We start from the raw sequence: 17,152 nt of genomic DNA on the forward strand, positions 1-17,152 counted from the left end.
ATGTGGGTTGAAAAGAGTTGCACTGATTAAACAGGCCAAATTCCCACTAGTGGAGTATGTAGTTTACGGCTACATCATTATTTCAAACTCTTTATTTTTCGATTCAAACCCTTTTCATGAACAGCGGTGTATTTTTATAAGCAGTCAACTGCAGACTGGCCACTGCTGCGTTTTACCCCGCGAATCTGGCAACCGCGAAACTGACGTCCACGCAGCGGGGCGCGTCGGCGCGCGGAGGCGTGTGCGCTCTCCGCCAATGGGAGCGCCGCGTCGGCCGCGCGCGCCGCACATGTTTACGGGCCGCATTCCGCCGGTGCGGCCGCCGGCGGATCGCGGATCCGGACTCACCCGGCGCCAGGCGCGGCTCCCGTCCGCCGCCCGGCCCGGTCCCCTCCGTCCCAATCGGCGAGCGCATCGCAACGTCCGCCGCGGGACCGCCGCCCTCCGCCCGGCTCCGCGGCCGCGCGGCTCCGGCTGGAGGTTAAAACCGCCCGTCCGACGAAATAAAGCCGACACCGCCCGAGTCGGCCCGAGCGGCGCGATCCAGTCCGCGTTTTCCAACCCGCCGTTGGGCTTAAGGGGAACGGCCAGGAAAACAAACAGGTCGAAGGAAGAGAGATCGGGTGCCGGTCGGATGAGGAGGTGGACCGGCGCGTCGCGGGAACGTCTGCGGACGCTGTTAGGATTATTATTACTTTTTTAATTGCATTTTTTTTTTTAAATAACATGCTACCCCCGTCTCGTGCTCGCTCCGCGCTCTCGCGGCGCCCGTTCAGTCCGCTGCGTCGGACGCGCGTTTTCTAGAAACCCGACGTCGCAGTTGGTGCTTTAATCGCTGATCGTAACGCAGTCCGGCGTCCATCCCGCCCGCCCGCCCGCCGGCAGCCATGCACACCAGGCGGCTGGTGAAGCGCTCGGTCGTCGGGTGCCGGGTGTACGCGCCCGGCGCGTCGGGGGACGCGGCTCCGCTGGCGGGGGTGGTCCAGTCCGTCCAGCCGGAGAGCAAGGACGCGTCCTCCGGGCCGAGGAGGAGCATCTACACGCTGCTGATGCAGGACGGGAGCCTGCAGGAGTATTCCGAGGACGAGATCGCGGTGGGGACCGCGCAGATGGCGGCGAAGGCTGCGCTCAAGCCGAGCCTCAAGGTGTGTGTGTGTGTGTGTGTGTGTGTGTGTGTTGGGGCTTGTTTTTGTTGTGCTGCACCGGCGTGTCCTTTCCGTTCTCGACCAAACACGCAGCCCGGTGCGTCGTGCGGATGCACCACGACAACGTCGCCTGTCGCGCCGCGGGTGGGTGGCCGCGACAAAAACGAACAGGCGCTGCGGCGGCTGTCGTCGTCGTGTATTTATTTATCCGATCGCATTTTATTTATTGCATTTGATACCGTTGTAAACAGGGCTGCCCCCCCCTTGCAGACACGCGCGCGATTACACAATTGTCGCTTTCACTTGCACGCCGCCACATTCGATTATTCGATTAGTTATATTTTGCTGCATCAAAAAAAAAAAAAAGATAAAAAAAAAATCTGCGTTTTGTTTCTTGTTGATAAAACGTTGGTCGGTTTTTGGCGAGTGGGGAGCATCCGGGTCTTTGTAACCCAGTGAATAATATGTAGGTTAATGCACCTGTAATATGTGCCATGCAGCGTCTTCTGCTGTGTGTGTGTGTGTGTGTGTGTTTTGTGGTCAGACATTTCAGGACCGGTCACACCAGGATGTAACGGTCTGGGCATCCCAGCTATGTGGAGCCACGTTCCAGGCCTCGGAAGCCTGCCCACTGGACGCAGAACCGTCCATCGTCTCTCATCTTTCCGAGGAGTCGGAATACTGGACAGCGTGGGTCGAGACGGGCGGGGGTGGGGTGAGGGGGCAAGTTTTCTCCCGGCAGCTGTCGGCCTGCAGAGAGACACGGCGGGCCCTTCTGCGGGGCCGAGAATCCGGTGTGGGGGGGAGGGGGGCGGATGCCACTTGTTGACTCCTCTTTCTTCCTCCTTTTTCCCCTCGTGGAGGATCCACACCGGTATTCTCTATCCGTGCCGGAACCTCGACTGCTGACGGCTTTTCATTGGCAGTGCCACAAACCGAGGGGTTTAATGTTAATTAGGATAAATTAGCGATGAACGTCGCGGTCAACATTTCCAATTCCCTTCATTTTGTGAGACCATGTAAGAAGCACGTTTGTTTTCGCCGTGCATTGCCAATGACGGTATCACCATGACAATATAGCATTTTATCAATATAATAGCAACTACCGTCATTGGCACTGTTTTATATGCAAATGGGAAATATATGAATAAAAACAAAATGTGTCCCGTTGCAGTTTCGGGCCGGTCTGCTTGGCGGTACTAGGCCGCATTGCCAGTTTATAGACTGGTGGGGGGGGGGAGTGACGTGAGCTGCTGCGTTTTCCCCCTTTTACTCCCCTTCCAGTCGAGCTAATCGCGTTACTGCGAGGTGACGGTCGCGGCGGCGTGCGCTTCCCTGCCCCGAGCGTGCCCCCTCTCTGCGGCGAGGCCCTTCGCCACAGGCACAAAGGCGAGGGTTCCGGCCGCTTGTCCCCGCCTCCTCGCCGCCGCGCATGACGGGGAAGGAGGGCCGGGGGGGGGGGGTTCTCAGCCGAGGGAGGCGTTGTTCTTTTGGCAGCATCGCGGGGATGCCGCGCCTCCCCAAACCAGAAAACTAGTGCAAAGATCGGCCGGGTAGAAAAAAAAAATGACCTACATTTCTATTTCCCGGGCTGGCTGTGTAAAAACATATGCGTGTTGAACCTGTTTATATTGCAGCGTGATTGTGTGTGTGTGTGTGTGTGTGCGTTGAGTATTTACCCTCACATTAAGCAGCCAGACCTGTGCCATAAATCTCGGCGTGCCTTGCTGCCTTTGCCAGCATTTCCAGCCTACCGCAGTCGGAGAACGCCAACAAGGCCTTGGGCCTGGGCGTTACATAAAGGATACAGTGTTTACGAGGCATTATGGGAAATAAACAATCCTGCGCTGTCGGACCGCACACTCACTTTTTTTTGGTTTGTTTGTTTTGTTTTGACTTCTGCTGCAGGGTTCGTTTAATGGTCGCGACGGTCCGGCACAGGGGCAGAATGGGGGCGCCAACAAGGGCGAGACCACGCCCATGAGCCCGGAGGGGCTGGAGGACGTGCGGGGGACGGAACACAGGAGGACGGCCCGGGTCCAGGAGCACGAGAAGGACCACACCCGCTCGGTCTCCCTGCTGGAGCAGAAGCGCAAGGTGGTGTCGTCCAGCATCGATGTACCCCACGCCAGGTAAGACGTGCCGCCTGGACTGGTCTTAGCTTAGTGCTTAGGTGCAGGTTCCATGGTCTAATAGTTTGGAGTTTCAAGGTCTAACCTAGTGAGTAACACTCTCACTTATGATCTAGAAGGCCTTGAAGTCCCAGGTTCAAACCCCACTTAATACCATTGTGTCCCTGAGCAAGTCACCTGAGGTGTCTCCAGGGGGACTGTCTCTTACTTTGCATCTTGTAAAAGCTTCATTTGTTCAGAGGATAATTACCTGTTTACAGCTATATGTTCAGCTTTTCTAGTGTTCAGATATCCTCTTTTATTTATATACACACATACATTCATATACGTTCAGTACAGGCCAAAAGTTTGGACACACCTTCTCATCCAATGTGTTTTCTTTATTTTCATGACCATTTACGTTGGTAGATTCTCACTGAAGGCATCAAAACTATGAATGAACACATGTGGAGTTATGTACTTAACAAAAAGTGGAGACCTGGTCTCCACAGTCACCGGACCTGAACCCAATCCAGATGGTTTGGGGTGAGCTGGACCCCAACAAGTGCTAAACACCTCTGGGAACTCCTTCAAGACTGTTGGAGAAGCATTTCAGGTGATGACCTCTTGAAGCTCATCGAGAGAATGCCAAGAGTGTGCAAAGCAGTAATCAGAGCAAAGGGCGGCTATTTGGAAGAAACTAGAATATATATAGAATATAAAACGTGTTTTCAGTTATTTCACCTTTTTTTGTTAAGTACATAACTCCACATGTGTTCATTCATAGTTTTGATACCTTCAGTGAGAATCTACCAACGTAAATGGTCATGAAAATAAAGAAAACACATTGAATGAGAAGGTGCGTCCAAACTTTTGGCCTGTTCTGTATATATATATATACATATATGAGAGACATGTATATGTATGTCTCCCTCTCACCTTTTCTTTCTCTCTTTTTGGCTAGGTTTCAAGCCTAACATGGTTTTAACTTTGCATGATGGCTGCAAATTAGCCGCCGATGTTAGATGTGCTGACAAGTAAAGATTAAAAGAAAAAGAAATCTGCAGAATATTTTATAATCCAGTTAAATAAATTCATTAGTTTGAAATGCTGTTAAGAAAAGCAGTTTATCACTACACTCGGGCCCTTTATTGATTTAATATTTATTGTAGATGAATTATTGATCGCCCTTTGACTGTTCCATCCTTGCTTTTCCATTTCCAAGCTAAAGAAAAGTCGTTTTTTTATGGATATTTATGATTCTATGTCGTGTTAATTGGGTCCCTTCATTGGGTGCAGAGTTTGGATTTAATATGAGTATTAGCTGATGACATTGATTAACTCTGTTGGGCTTGTATAAATAGAACTTGTTACTTCTACTCTGAGGATTTATCTCATAATTCTCTATATCCTCCAAATATTATAATTTGTCTTGTGTAACGGAAACATCTCACTGTGTGGTGGATAATCGGCTAATGGAGGAGAAGCCATGGTTCACACTCTTGATCCAGATTGGAAGGGCTTTGTGAGATTTAGAGGTTGTGATTTAAAAAAAAAAAAATAATAATAATTTTCATTCCTGATCTCCTTTCAGCTCGGAATGGCGTTGTGTTCAGACCCAACCAGATGCAATCTTAGTGGCTGGAGCATGACGTTTGTTTCTCCAACAAATTCTTCTGCTGTAATTGGAAGCAGATATATTTTGGGGGGAGAGATGTGTTGTAGGCATACCGAGCGTGCACCCAGGTCTGAGATTCCAATTAGTGCTAAATTGCAGACGTTCTTAATGCACGTCGTGGTGAGGAAATGTCTGTAGTAGATTCTGTTTTAAAACGCACACTCCCCAGTAGAATCTGAATAATGATCAATATTATTGCATTCTCATTGACCCCACAAGCCCATTCATCAGTGGTTAGTTTGCATTTACATTTACGGCATTTATGAGACGCCCTTATCCAGAGCGACTTACAATCAGTAGTTACAGGGACAGTCCCCCCCTGGAGCAACTTAGGGTTAAGTGTCTTGCTCAGGGACACAATGGAAGTAAGTGGGATTTGAACCTGGGTCTTCTGGTTCATAGGCGAGTGTGTTACCCTCTAGGCTACTCGGACCATTTCTGACCAGGACTGATGTGGCTTGGTTGTGTTGGTATGAGCCGCTGCCCTGTGGTCAGAAACAGACCACTAACGAAAGAATGGAAGAGTCTACGGGGTCGAACAGAAGCTCAAAACGCGATGGCGCTTGCAGCAGCATTGCACCATTTTCCCTCCACCTGTCCTCTAACGCCTGGTCGGGTAACCGGGTACGCATAATTAATTGAATCAACGGCCACAGATCACGTGTCCGATGCGGCCCAGCAGCTCCGGTTTCGAGAAAACCCCCGACAATTTCAGGGCCTTCCCCGATCCTGAGGCGTCCCGAGCATTTCTGGATGTCTAAATCCCCAGCGACGTGGCGGCGGGTTTCGCTCGCCGCTCAGAGCGTGATTAAATATACAATTCACCCCCGTCGCCGCCGCGGCATACCAGTCGACTGTAACCTAGATACGACAGAGCTCGAGCCTCGCCGGGTAGCCACTCGGGATGTGTTCAATTACCGTAAAATAGAGAAGTGTGTGGGGCATAAACCTTTCAGGCAGACGTGGGGGGGGTCTCGCACATGCACATTTTCATTTACTCTTTCCCCTTATTGGTCTGAAGGGCCTTGTGACGTCGTTATTTGTTTACCACCGCGAGCATTCGGTTGGACCTGTCGCGAAGGAAAGTCAATATGTGCTTTATGACGACTGACCAGGGCGTCGCCCAGAGAGACGGTTTTATAAGTCTGTGTGCCGGGTATGAAGTATGAAGAGGGTTAATGGCCTTCCCAGCCCAGAATGCAACTGGGTTCTGTGTTTCTCCCCCTCAGGTGCGTCCCACAGATTCCAGTCAGATTCCGTATTCTTTCTCAAAATGGATCCGAGGGTCTATGAAGGCCCCCCCCACCCATACAACAGGAAATTACCAATTGTAACCAGAGACACAGAGCTGAGTTTTGGATGGAAATTTGGCCTTCAGGATGCTAATTGTGAACAGGGAAAGTGAGGCAAGAGGCACCAGTCATTTTAACTTCATTTTCAAGTTGCTTGAACTCTTGGGTCTTTATAATCTTAACAAATTTTTTTTTCTGTTGTCCTGTAGGTACTTCAGGCAGTCTTGCATTGTCTGGCGTTGCACAAATGTGTTGTTTCACTGTGTACTGTGGAGATTGCTGATATGACTTCTCTAGGATCCTTGTTACTTTAGATAGAACTTTATATAGAACTATTTCACCGTTCTCCTTCTTATCTCTGGACTGAAACCTGGGGTCACCAGAGATCTCCCCCGAATCATTTCTCTCTTTAATCATGGCGCAGTAATACGTATTTCCGGCAGAAATTTCTGGCGTGTCGGAAACGTGTGCAATTCAGCCGTTGTGTTTTGTAAAAATTAAGTCCCCACAAAACTCTTGGCAAAACAGAAGACCCTTGCTGAAAGGGGATTGGCCAGAGCCGGATCGTGTCGTGCCACGTAACATATTTACATGTCACCTCGGTATATAGAACTATTTCACCATTTGACAGTAAATGTATTAAAAAGTTTTTGAAAAAACGTAGTTTGAACAGCAAGGTTTCACTTCTTCAAAATAGCAGCCAGCCGATTTCCTTTTAAAAACACTCATGTCTGAAATGACATCCAATCAGAGGCTTTTCTGTTTAATGAAACTGCAGCCTGTCTGTAGCTTGGATTAACAAACAAAAATGTCTGAATCTGCAATAATGTTTCTAATGCAATAATGTAATAATATTTCTAATGCATTTACCAACAACATTAACAAAGTGCAGGGCCTTTCAAAAAGTCCCCAATTATGAAAATGTCACTTTGTGAGATTATTTAACATTAATACGAGTTCCCCTGGCCGGTATATGGTCCTGCTGTGGCTAGAAATGGCGATAGGTGGAAAGAGTGCTTTGGTCATTCTGCCTCACAATTCATTTCTGTGAATGCCCTCTCAACTTCCATAGGGTCACTCTCCTCCTTGTCCCGCCTCTCTCCTCCTCATTAACATTTAAAGCTACAGACACTGGAATGTTAATCTCATTATGGGACCGGTTAAAAGTGGGTGTAATTCTGCAAAAGGGCTGAATTTTGGAAAGTGATTTCAGATACAGTATTAGGAGACTACTGTATAAGACCTGTATAAAAGCAAAAAAATAATAATTCATAACAGGGGACCTTTTAAAGTACCAAATGCCTAATACACTTTCCCAGTGTGCATTGAATTCTGTGTATTTGTGATCTTCTTTCTGTAAAGGACTTACAGCTGCAAAGTCAAGGTAAAGAGTGGATCAGAGGAGAAAAATTGCATTAATAATGATCTGGCCCACGGGGTGTAAAGTGATTTTCCTCTTATTGTATTCGCATCGGTTCTACAGAGGTACCTATAAGAACAATGCTGATGGTGCACAACTTTCCTCATATATGCAAATAATATAAAAAAAATATCATAATAAAGTTGTTGCTCCTGTACCTTTGCCAAGACACCCAGGTAAAATTCCATAGCTTTATTTGATTATGTACTACTGTACTTTATATAAAATACCTCTTTTTTTTTTCTGGTATTTTTCGCACCCTTCTCTCTTTAATGTGGTTTGCAGATAAGTAGCGATGTAGTCTGTGAATTTGGGGTTTGGGGTACTATGGGGACCATGTGAAGGGAGTCTGGACATTACAGTTTCTTAACAGAGCCACTCAGTATCTGCCAAAGAAAACAATTTGTTCCAGGGAGGGAATGTTAGGCCGGCTGTGACACTGGAGACCATGTGATTACCATTTGAAAAGCACTGCTCACTGTTCTCCACACTCTCCGAAGTCGCTGCTCTGGACTGTATTCAGCCGACTCCAACTGCTAACTTCTTGACACCCCAATGGTCCGGAAGCCGTTGTCTGATTAGACGGAAAGCATTTTGTCAAACTATTTGGCAAGGTTCCTTGAGTCACGATTATTGAAATATCTTGAAAAGTTTATCTGATTGGCCCTGCGAGTTACATGAAGTTAAAAAGCAGTGAATGAATCCCCTTTTTGTTGAGACTTGTTTGGTAAGGCTGTGGCAGGCCAAACAAGATGGCTGTATTTTACACCGTTTACCTTTGATTAATCATTCATGTTCCATCCGTCTTGTTAAACCCGTTTAAAGGTGTTTAGCGGCAGGCACGTCCATCTGTACCACAGTGCTGGCCAGATGTGACCAGGGTTTGGGATCATTCTCAACGCTGAGGTGTTGGTAGATGGATAGTGGTGTGGAGAGTGGTCCACCACCCAAACAAATCAAGACCGCAGCCATCCTGGGGTCAGCAAGCAACCACTGGTGATGCCAGGGGCAGTGGTGGCCTAGCGGTTAAGGAAGCGGCCCCGTAATCAGAAGGTTGCCGGTTCGAATCCCGATCCGCCAAGGTACCACTGAGGTGCCACTGAGCAAAGCACCGTCCCCCCACACTGCTCCCCAGGCGCCGGTCATGGCTGCCCACTGCTCACTCAGGGTGATGGGTTAAATGCAGAGGACAAATTTCACTGTGTGCACTGTGTGCTGTGCTGCTGTGTATCACATGTGACACATGCCGACACAAACTGTCTGTAACCTCCAAAAGTGGGCCTACAGAATAAAAGGGTTGATGAAACAGCAGTCAGCAATGCTGCGTTCTCCTTCTTATCTCTGGACTGAAACCTGGGGTCACCAGAGATCTCCCCCGAATCATTTCTCTCTTTAATCATGGCGCAGTAATACGGATTTCCGGCAGAAATTTCCGGCGTGTCGGAAACGTGTGCAATTCTGCAATGGATGTCAGCCGTTGTCTTTTGTAAAAATGAAGTCCCCACAAAACTCTTGGCGAAACAGAAGACCCTTGCTGAAAGGGGAGTGGCCAGAGCCGGATCGTGTCGTGCCACGTAACATATTTACATGTCACCTCGGTGGCTTGCGTGGGGGCTTAGCGCGTCATTTGAACACACGAATGGTGGTCTGTGGGTTAGAAGCTGCCAGGATAATGAGGGCCGTAAACACATCAGTGTGACCGAATCAAGCGTCACGTCTCTTGCGCAGCGCAGTTACTTAAAGATAATAGACGATCGCCGTCGGAATAATATATTTCGTGCATTAGAGCGGGTTATGGTGCTTCCTGAGACGGTAGATGTGACTTATTGCTGTGTGTGTTCATTCAGAAGCCATCAACAAAAATCTATTTGCATTTATTAATATAATAAATAAAGCTGTTGTGCCGTCGCCGTGACGTTTAGCGTGTTCTTATTACTGTCCGGGGGCCTGAAACACGTGGTCGGGGTGTCAGGTTGACAGTCACAAAGCCACAAATCAGCGGTTAAATCAATGAGCGGCGTGCCAACGTTACGGTATGTGAGAACGCGAAGAGCTTTCTCAATTAGCACCACGCGTGCACTTGTTCGTGTTTTTAGCCGCGTTTTTAGAACGCCGTTAATTGTGCAGTCAACGCAGAACTGCGATCCGGAAGCCAGGCATTCAGGAGTGCGGCACTTCTAATGGGCCGTGCTGCCGGGGAAATGGATTGTATTGACAAATGATCGGGATCGACTTCGGCTCTCGTTGTCACAACAGGCCTATTAACGAGGAATGGTACACGGGTGACCCCTCCCGCACCATGTTGCCCGTCGGGATTTAAAAATGTTTTTTTTTTTTTCTTCAGCCGTACCTTTTCCCACCTTCGATTTCAATCAGGATTTTGAGCAGGAGGGCTCCTGGTGAATGGCAGTGGCATCAGAAGCCACGGAATTTGTGGCCAAGTGAGTCCTATTAGAAAAGGAATCCCGGACCTTTTTCATCATTTCTAATTATGCCAGTCAGCTCCATGGCTGTAGCTGGCTACATAAATTATTGATCTCTCTGAGTGCTGACAGGGATTAGTAATTAATATGGAGATGTACTAATTAAGTTCACCGCCTGAGTGTAATAATTGTCCCGATTCGATTTGGCTAACACCCATCAATTTTATAGCGCAGCCTAGTGGCCTGAATGGGGTTTGGAGTTTGGGACGGGTCCAGAGAGTGGGCTGCAGACGTTTGATCTGAGGACCTCCCGCTTAGCTTCAAGTCACGTGACTCAACTGACCCCATTGGCTGCCTATAGTTCAGTCAATTTAGGTAAAAAAACGTTGTTCTGTTTTTTTTTTTTTTCTTCTCCGAACCGTAGGCTACCTCACCGCTTTTGGGAATGGGATTGAAGGGAAACTGCGCCCATCCCTCTCATCCCAGCTGTACGTCTATATTCACAAGAACTTATGTAAACAGGGCGGGATTTGGAAAGAGTGCATATTTCCTGAGAGAATAGCTTTCACCGACCATTGTAGTTCAGATTTTCGGCATGTTCATGCATCATTTTCAGTCACGCGTGTCTGACATGTGTGTGACATGCATTGTGTGAAGGTGGGAGGCTTGTTTTTGGGATTCAGTATCTTATGTTGCAATGATGCACATGTGACAAGATGTCACATGAAGATCCAACAACCATACTGAAGAATTAGTATTTTAAATGAATGCTCTGCAGTCATGTTTTCTGTTGCATGTGAATTTTTCTTCGTCTAGCACATAACAATCTTTGAGCATGCTCCTCGCTGACAAGTTGAGCCTTATCAGGGCTCTTAGTTTGTAAACTCAATATTCTATAGAAATCGAACGAGAATTGCTGGTGTCTTCGTCTTGTAAGTCGCTTTGGATAAAAGCGTCTGCAAAATAAAGTAAAGTAAAGTATGTGTGAATAAAGCGGACCGTTGTGGAAGTTTGGGTTTGAAGTCGTGTCTCTGGTCCTGTGATCTAGAGGTGTTTTAATATTGTATTTCTTGACATGTCTGGATCCATAGACCCATCGCGTCACTGTTGCCATTATAGTCATACCGCGTGGTGAAATGGAGGCACGAGCGCTCAACATGTGCAAGATTTCAACTCACAGAAACACCGGCGCGATGGCCTGAGGCACAAAAACAGAACTGAAACTTCCACAAGGCAGGACGAGGGCGAGTGAAGGGTTCCGATCACCCACACTGAACGAGCTGCGGCTGGGGAGCGATTAGAACCCGTCCGTGTGTGATGTGGCATCACGGTTATGCTATGGAATGTTGTTCAGATGGGCAGTGACATTCCAGGATTTACTGAGGACGGTGATATTCTCGGTGTATTAAGTACAGTTGAGCAGCAAAGGATGGGCAAATGGGTGAAGCTGCAGAAAAGAACTGAGCCAAAGTTTTGTGAATAAAGGAAGCGATTAAAAGTACGTTAATGGGGAAAAATTTAGCCCTGCAGTATTTTTAATTTACAGACTCATTATCCCAGAAATTGTCTGCTGACGGTGGTGGTCCGAGATGTTTTAAGTGGAAGCGCATTTAAGCCGAAAGATGGAGAGAGAGTAAGAAAGAGCTCCATGATGTGGACGGGGTTAGAGGTCGCGTCGCGTCGTTGTGTTTCTACCCGTCCGTGACAGCTGGCACCTTCACCCCGTCCAGGCCACCGCGTGTTTTTCGGACCCCCGGCGTCCCGGACGCCAGATCTGCGGCAGCACTGCTGGAGTAAACAATGGGGAGGGGGTCACATGACACTCCGCTGTGGAGCCAGCGAGTGTGTGTGTGTGTGTGTGTGTGTGTGTGTGTGTGTGTGTGTGTGTGTGTGAAGGAGGGAGGGAGAGAGAAATAAAGTGATTCAGTTACACGCTGAACTTTGCTCTCATTGGAAAGGAGGTGGGAAGCGAAGAGCTCCGCCAGACTTTTGGATTTTGGAGGGGGGGGCTGCATGTGTGTAACTGGAGCAGAGAGAGAGAGAGAGAGAGAGAGAGAAAGGGAGGAAGGTTTGATTTTTTTTAAAAGATTTTTTATAGGCATTACCTCACCTCACACTGCCACGGGATGTGGATTGTAGTGCCTCATCTTTTGCATCTTCTTGTATTTCCCTCCATTGCCTCCCCTCACACACACACACACACACACACACACACACACACGCACAACCCACTTTGCAGACAGCTGTGCCTGCCAGTCACTGTCACCTCGGCTATATATTCTCTCGCTTTCGTTCTCACTCTCGTGGGCTGACATCTTTGAATCTGGGCTCGTCTTCACACACGCATTCACCTATAGAATCTACGCAGCCTGTATGGTTTAAATAGGGTGAAGCTGGTTGTCCCACACTGTCCTGTATTCCACTGGGGTGACTCCGACTGCTAGCATTGCATTTCCACCAATGACTTTTTTTGGGGAGATCCTGTTTGGTAAAGATTAGGCTTGGGAACAGTGTCTTTTTTTTGCATCAATAATTCGAGAAGGACCCAAAATTATCAAAGTTGCAAAGGTCTAGAGGAAGGGTGTTCAATTAAAAGTCACAGAGGTCAAGTTATTAAATTAGAAGGTCAGAGCCGAAGTCCATTTGCGTTTTACCGTCTAGCAAACAAATTTAAGGCCTTTATTTCAGATTAAAGAAAGCAGAATAAAATAAATGAACAAGTGAGACCATCCAAACTAATGCTCCATGAAAATGACTTAATCTTGTGAATTCACCAGACTGGTCCGGATCCGGGCCGAGGTCCGAGGCCTGCCATTTGGTGATGCCTGGCCTAGAGCGTTCTGTTCAGTTCCACGTAAGGAAGCGCAACTAGATGGAGCTCCATGAATTCCAGTTGACTGTCAGAGCTAGGAAACGCTGAAAACCAGCTGGGTTCGCCATGTACCATTGCTAGCAGGACCGATTAAAAATAACTCATTATGCCACACTTTGCCTGCAAAAAAAACGCTATGGCGGTATGTTCAGATGTAAAACTTTGACCGCGCTGTCCACACAATCCACAAGAAGGGACATAAATCTAATAATTAGTATGTTTTGCCCCCAGCTTTCACTACTGTTAATGTGCGGTGCGGGTATGTTTGAGTCCATCTAAAGGAAGTGGCCCCGTTATCAGTAGGTAGCCGATTCGAATCCCGATCCGCCAAGGTGCCACTGAGCAAAGCACCGTCCCCACATACTGCTCCCCGGGCGCCTGTCATGGATGCCCACTGTTCACCAAGGGTGATGGTTAAAAGCAGAGGACACATTACGTTGTGTCACTGTGTGCTGAGCTGCAGTGTTTCACAATCACTTCACTAAAAAAAAAAAGTGCTTATTCCATCTTACTTCAAATGCAAATATATACTCTCTAATGCTTATTATTCTAGACTGCATTTATTATTGCACACATATTTGGTGTATAATTGAAATGCCGATAATTGCTCGTTTATGACGTCCATAGTAAACAAGCTGTCGTGCTGGTAAACGCTGGGCTCCGCCTCTAGCTGTGTGCCGTTTCCCCCTCCTGGCTCTACATTCGTTTAACTTTCGTTCTTTGTGTTGTTCGAAACTGCCAACTAGCCTTTCTGCTTCTTTGCCACCGTCACATGCTCCCTGTTCTCCCCATGCCTCTCGCTGTCTTTTTTTTTTTTTTTTTCCCCGGGCTTTGTCCCTCCCTCTGTGACATGCTATCTCTCTCTTACTCCCTCTTTCCCTCCCTCCCTCCCTCCCTCTCTTCTTTTGTCTCCGCTCTCACATGTTTTTCTGCTCGGCGAGAGGCGTTGCTCTGCCGCCACCGCCGTCGCCCCCGGCTCCCGCGTCTTCGTCTCTCTCCCGCCCCTGTTTACAGGCATTTTGGCCGCGCCCCGCCCAAACCCCGGCCCGGCCCGGCCCCGGCCTCCATTATAAAGCCCGGTTTGGGCCGCTTGGGACGGCCACCTGCTCTGTGTTTACACGTTGTTTTGATGCCGCGCACACAAGCTGCAGCCTGAGAGGCTCGTTTTCTCACTTCCAGCCGATGGCGCCGCGGCGGTCTGGGGAAAAACGAGCTGCCGCTACCCGAAGATGTAAATCTGCTCAAGTAATCGTTGAGAAGTCCTTGTGAGGAAAATCTGTAGAGTGACAAATGGTGGTCGGTCAAGTGACGCTCAGGTAGAAGGTAGAGCCAGCATCAATCAGTGGCCGACGGTGACTGTTGCCCCGCCCTACTCTCCTAAAGGGGTTTCTACCCTCTTTTCTACCCCCCAGGGGCTCTCGGTCGTGGGCAAGGGGCTGTTAATACACATTCACCTGCAGTGGACGGGGAAGCGTTAAACAGGCGAGCGCCTTGTCTCGCCCCCGGGGGGGACACAGCGATGATGCTCGGAAACGGCAGCCATAATCCCCCGTCCAGACCCCCCGAACCTACACCGGCTCCGTCTCGGGGATTACGGTGGGAGGGGCTCTGGGTGTTTTATGGGGGCCTGTAAGTCGCTACCAGCCCCCATGCGTGGACCCCTTCGAGTAATGTAATGGGGATAGTGGTCGCCCATTCTTACAGCAATGGGTCTCTGGGGGAGGACTCTCACACACACACACACACACACATAACCATTGTCTGATATTCTGACCCATTGAGGGGTCACAAAGAAAGGTGGCTCAAACGACCAACCAGATCTGGCTACTGTGTGTGTGTGTGTGTGTGTGTGTGGGTGTGTGTGTAACTCTGGTTGGCATGGTCGTAATGACTTGCTCAGCCGCTGCCTTTGTTCCCGTCGGCGCAGACGCGCACGGTAAGGCACACGACACACATACACTCCCCCGTCCTCGAAAAAAAAAAAAAAAAAAACCAGGGCGACCAAACGAATTGCTTACAGCGGGAACGTGCAGCGTATTCCCACCGCTCATTAGGCCGTGCAGAAACATCAATTCAGTGGAAAGCCGTCACCAGCCTCGCTACCCGCTGCCAGACCCTCCCCTTTTTACGGCCCCACCCCCTCCGATCCTGGAAACGTCCCCGGAGCGCAGCTTGTTTATGCTCTTCAGGTGCTTGGCGGGCTCCTCACCTGCCATTTTTTTTTTTTTTTTTTTTGGTTGTTTTGCTGGGCAGTGGTGGTGGGGGGGGGGGCGGGGCCCCAGGCGACCCGCCTTCATTCCGCCACCCTTTAGCAGCATGCGCTGCAGCTGGCGAGGATTGTTTTCCTCCCCGTTCTGGCCTCGGCGTTGAAGACGGGCGTGACCCGCGAGGGTTTCCACCGCCTTCAATCCTGAGGGGTATCAACAAATGAGAACAGAAGACCGTTTAATCACACTGACCACATCGGTATTGCCACCATAATTCAGTCTTCCCGTTTTGCTCAGTTACTTCAAGGAAATACTGCTCGGTTGTTTTAAATAGATCAGTTATATTCAGGCTCGATGTCGTCCATGCTGAATGCCACTGGTTGTTCTGCAAACAACATTCTATTTGCAAATGTTTACCTGTTGCATTGCAGCAGTTGTGCTCCGAATCATATTTTCCTTGGTTATTTGAGGTCTTTATTTATTATACAAAAACAGTAACGTACATATGCATATTGTAACACACACAGATCCCTGTTCTCATATGGGCTGGTCAGTAAAATAAATGATACTTTAATAACCCTTATGATTGGGATTGACAGGAAGGACTTGAAAACCATCTTGTCTGTTGTCCAGATTTGCATCTGACTGCTGTTTATATGGAAAGCATACATCTCGTGTGGAACACGTACATGGAATTAGGGATTTCCATGGTAATGTTTGCGCCGATATCCACTTATTTATGAAATCCATTTGCAGGAAACAGCGAGACGTGGCTGGTGGTTTTAATTCTCTGAATATGCATGACAAGACTATGGTAATAATTATGGAGCAAGTGACCCGGGTAATTATTAAAAATCACCACCGGGAAACTATTGAATTAGAATTAGAATTCAGGCTGCATCATGGTAATCGTAATAATGATGTCAGTGTTCATATCAAAAATTATTATATTTTAACATATTGGCTGTCTTTACGGTTTGACCAAAGGTTATTTCCGAATTTACTCCCTATTGCCTGTGGTCCAGGTTTTTGCTGTTTCCCCTTTAAAAAAAAAAAAAAAGTCTCAGCCCAGTATTACAGTGAGATGCCTCGATTTAAAAAAAAAAATGTTACGTTTTTACACACTCTTTATGCGGTGTCACCACCAACCCAACCCACCCTCCCCCCTCGCCGCATCCTTTTTCTGGGGAGCGGCAGTCCCTTCAACCCCGAGTCCGACGGCCTCAACGACAACGAAAGCCTGAGAACGTGGCAGTTCTCGCCGTGATATGAGACCGGTTTCGGGGCAGGAAGAGGCTATAAATAGCGGGCGAGTGGAGAGTTGTCATCACCGCTCATCGTGGGGTTTTGTCTGTCGGCAGATTAGAAGGTAAACTAGGGTATCGCGTAAGAAAGCAGAACGATTGTTCCAGTCGGCCCATGCAGCTGGACGCCTGCCAGGCACTCCAGCCTCGGTTTATCCCGACTAGGGGATCCTCTCTGTGTGTGTGTGTGTTCATGGCTGCCTGCCAGGCTGGGGCTGCCTCCAGCATCCGGCCTGCCCGCCAGTAACCCCTGGGTCCTCCGGCACGTTGCGGCGTGCTCAGGCGGCGCAGATTGCACCGCGCACGGGTAAAGGAAGCCTCCCCGGACTGCGAAATGGAGGCCTGAGGAAGTGGAGCGGGGTGGGGTGGGCACCGGGTGGAGAGCGTGGCACCAAGAACAAAGAACGGGCATGTGGTCCCGGTCTCCATGTCAACAACTCGGGGCTGGAGAGCATGTGCCTTTGGAGGTCAGGAATAATGCGGAGTTAATAGGTACTGAAAGGATCCATTTGTATTTTAACAAGACGGTTGCCCGAGGTTCTTCTGGATTAACAGGGCTTGAGGTTTTTTTTTTTTTTTTTTTTTTTTTTCGATTTGAATCAAGAACCAGTGCTTTTACAGGCTCAGAAAACAGTTCCTGAAAGCAAGCAAAGCCCCGTTCCCTGAAACGACAGTGATTGATTTCATTATGTCGGAGGCC

General features: G+C 48.6%; 1 protein-coding gene across 2 annotated transcripts in view; it reads left to right on the plus strand.

The window, feature by feature from the left end:
* The first annotated feature begins 335 nt into the window (after positions 1-335).
* Positions 336-17,152, plus strand: part of znf704 (zinc finger protein 704) — a 36,387-nt gene continuing 19,570 nt past the window's right edge. For both annotated transcript variants that reach the window (XM_028963177.1, XM_028963178.1), the window contains exons 1-2: positions 336-1,145; positions 3,054-3,277. In XM_028963177.1, coding sequence (XP_028819010.1) covers positions 888-1,145; positions 3,054-3,277 — 482 coding nt within the window. In that variant the 5' untranslated portion in view covers positions 336-887. The remainder of the gene's footprint in view (positions 1,146-3,053; positions 3,278-17,152) is intronic.

Source organism: Denticeps clupeoides, chromosome 20, assembly GCF_900700375.1.
Source record: "Denticeps clupeoides chromosome 20, fDenClu1.1, whole genome shotgun sequence".
Taxonomy (NCBI): Eukaryota; Metazoa; Chordata; class Actinopteri; order Clupeiformes; family Denticipitidae; genus Denticeps; species Denticeps clupeoides.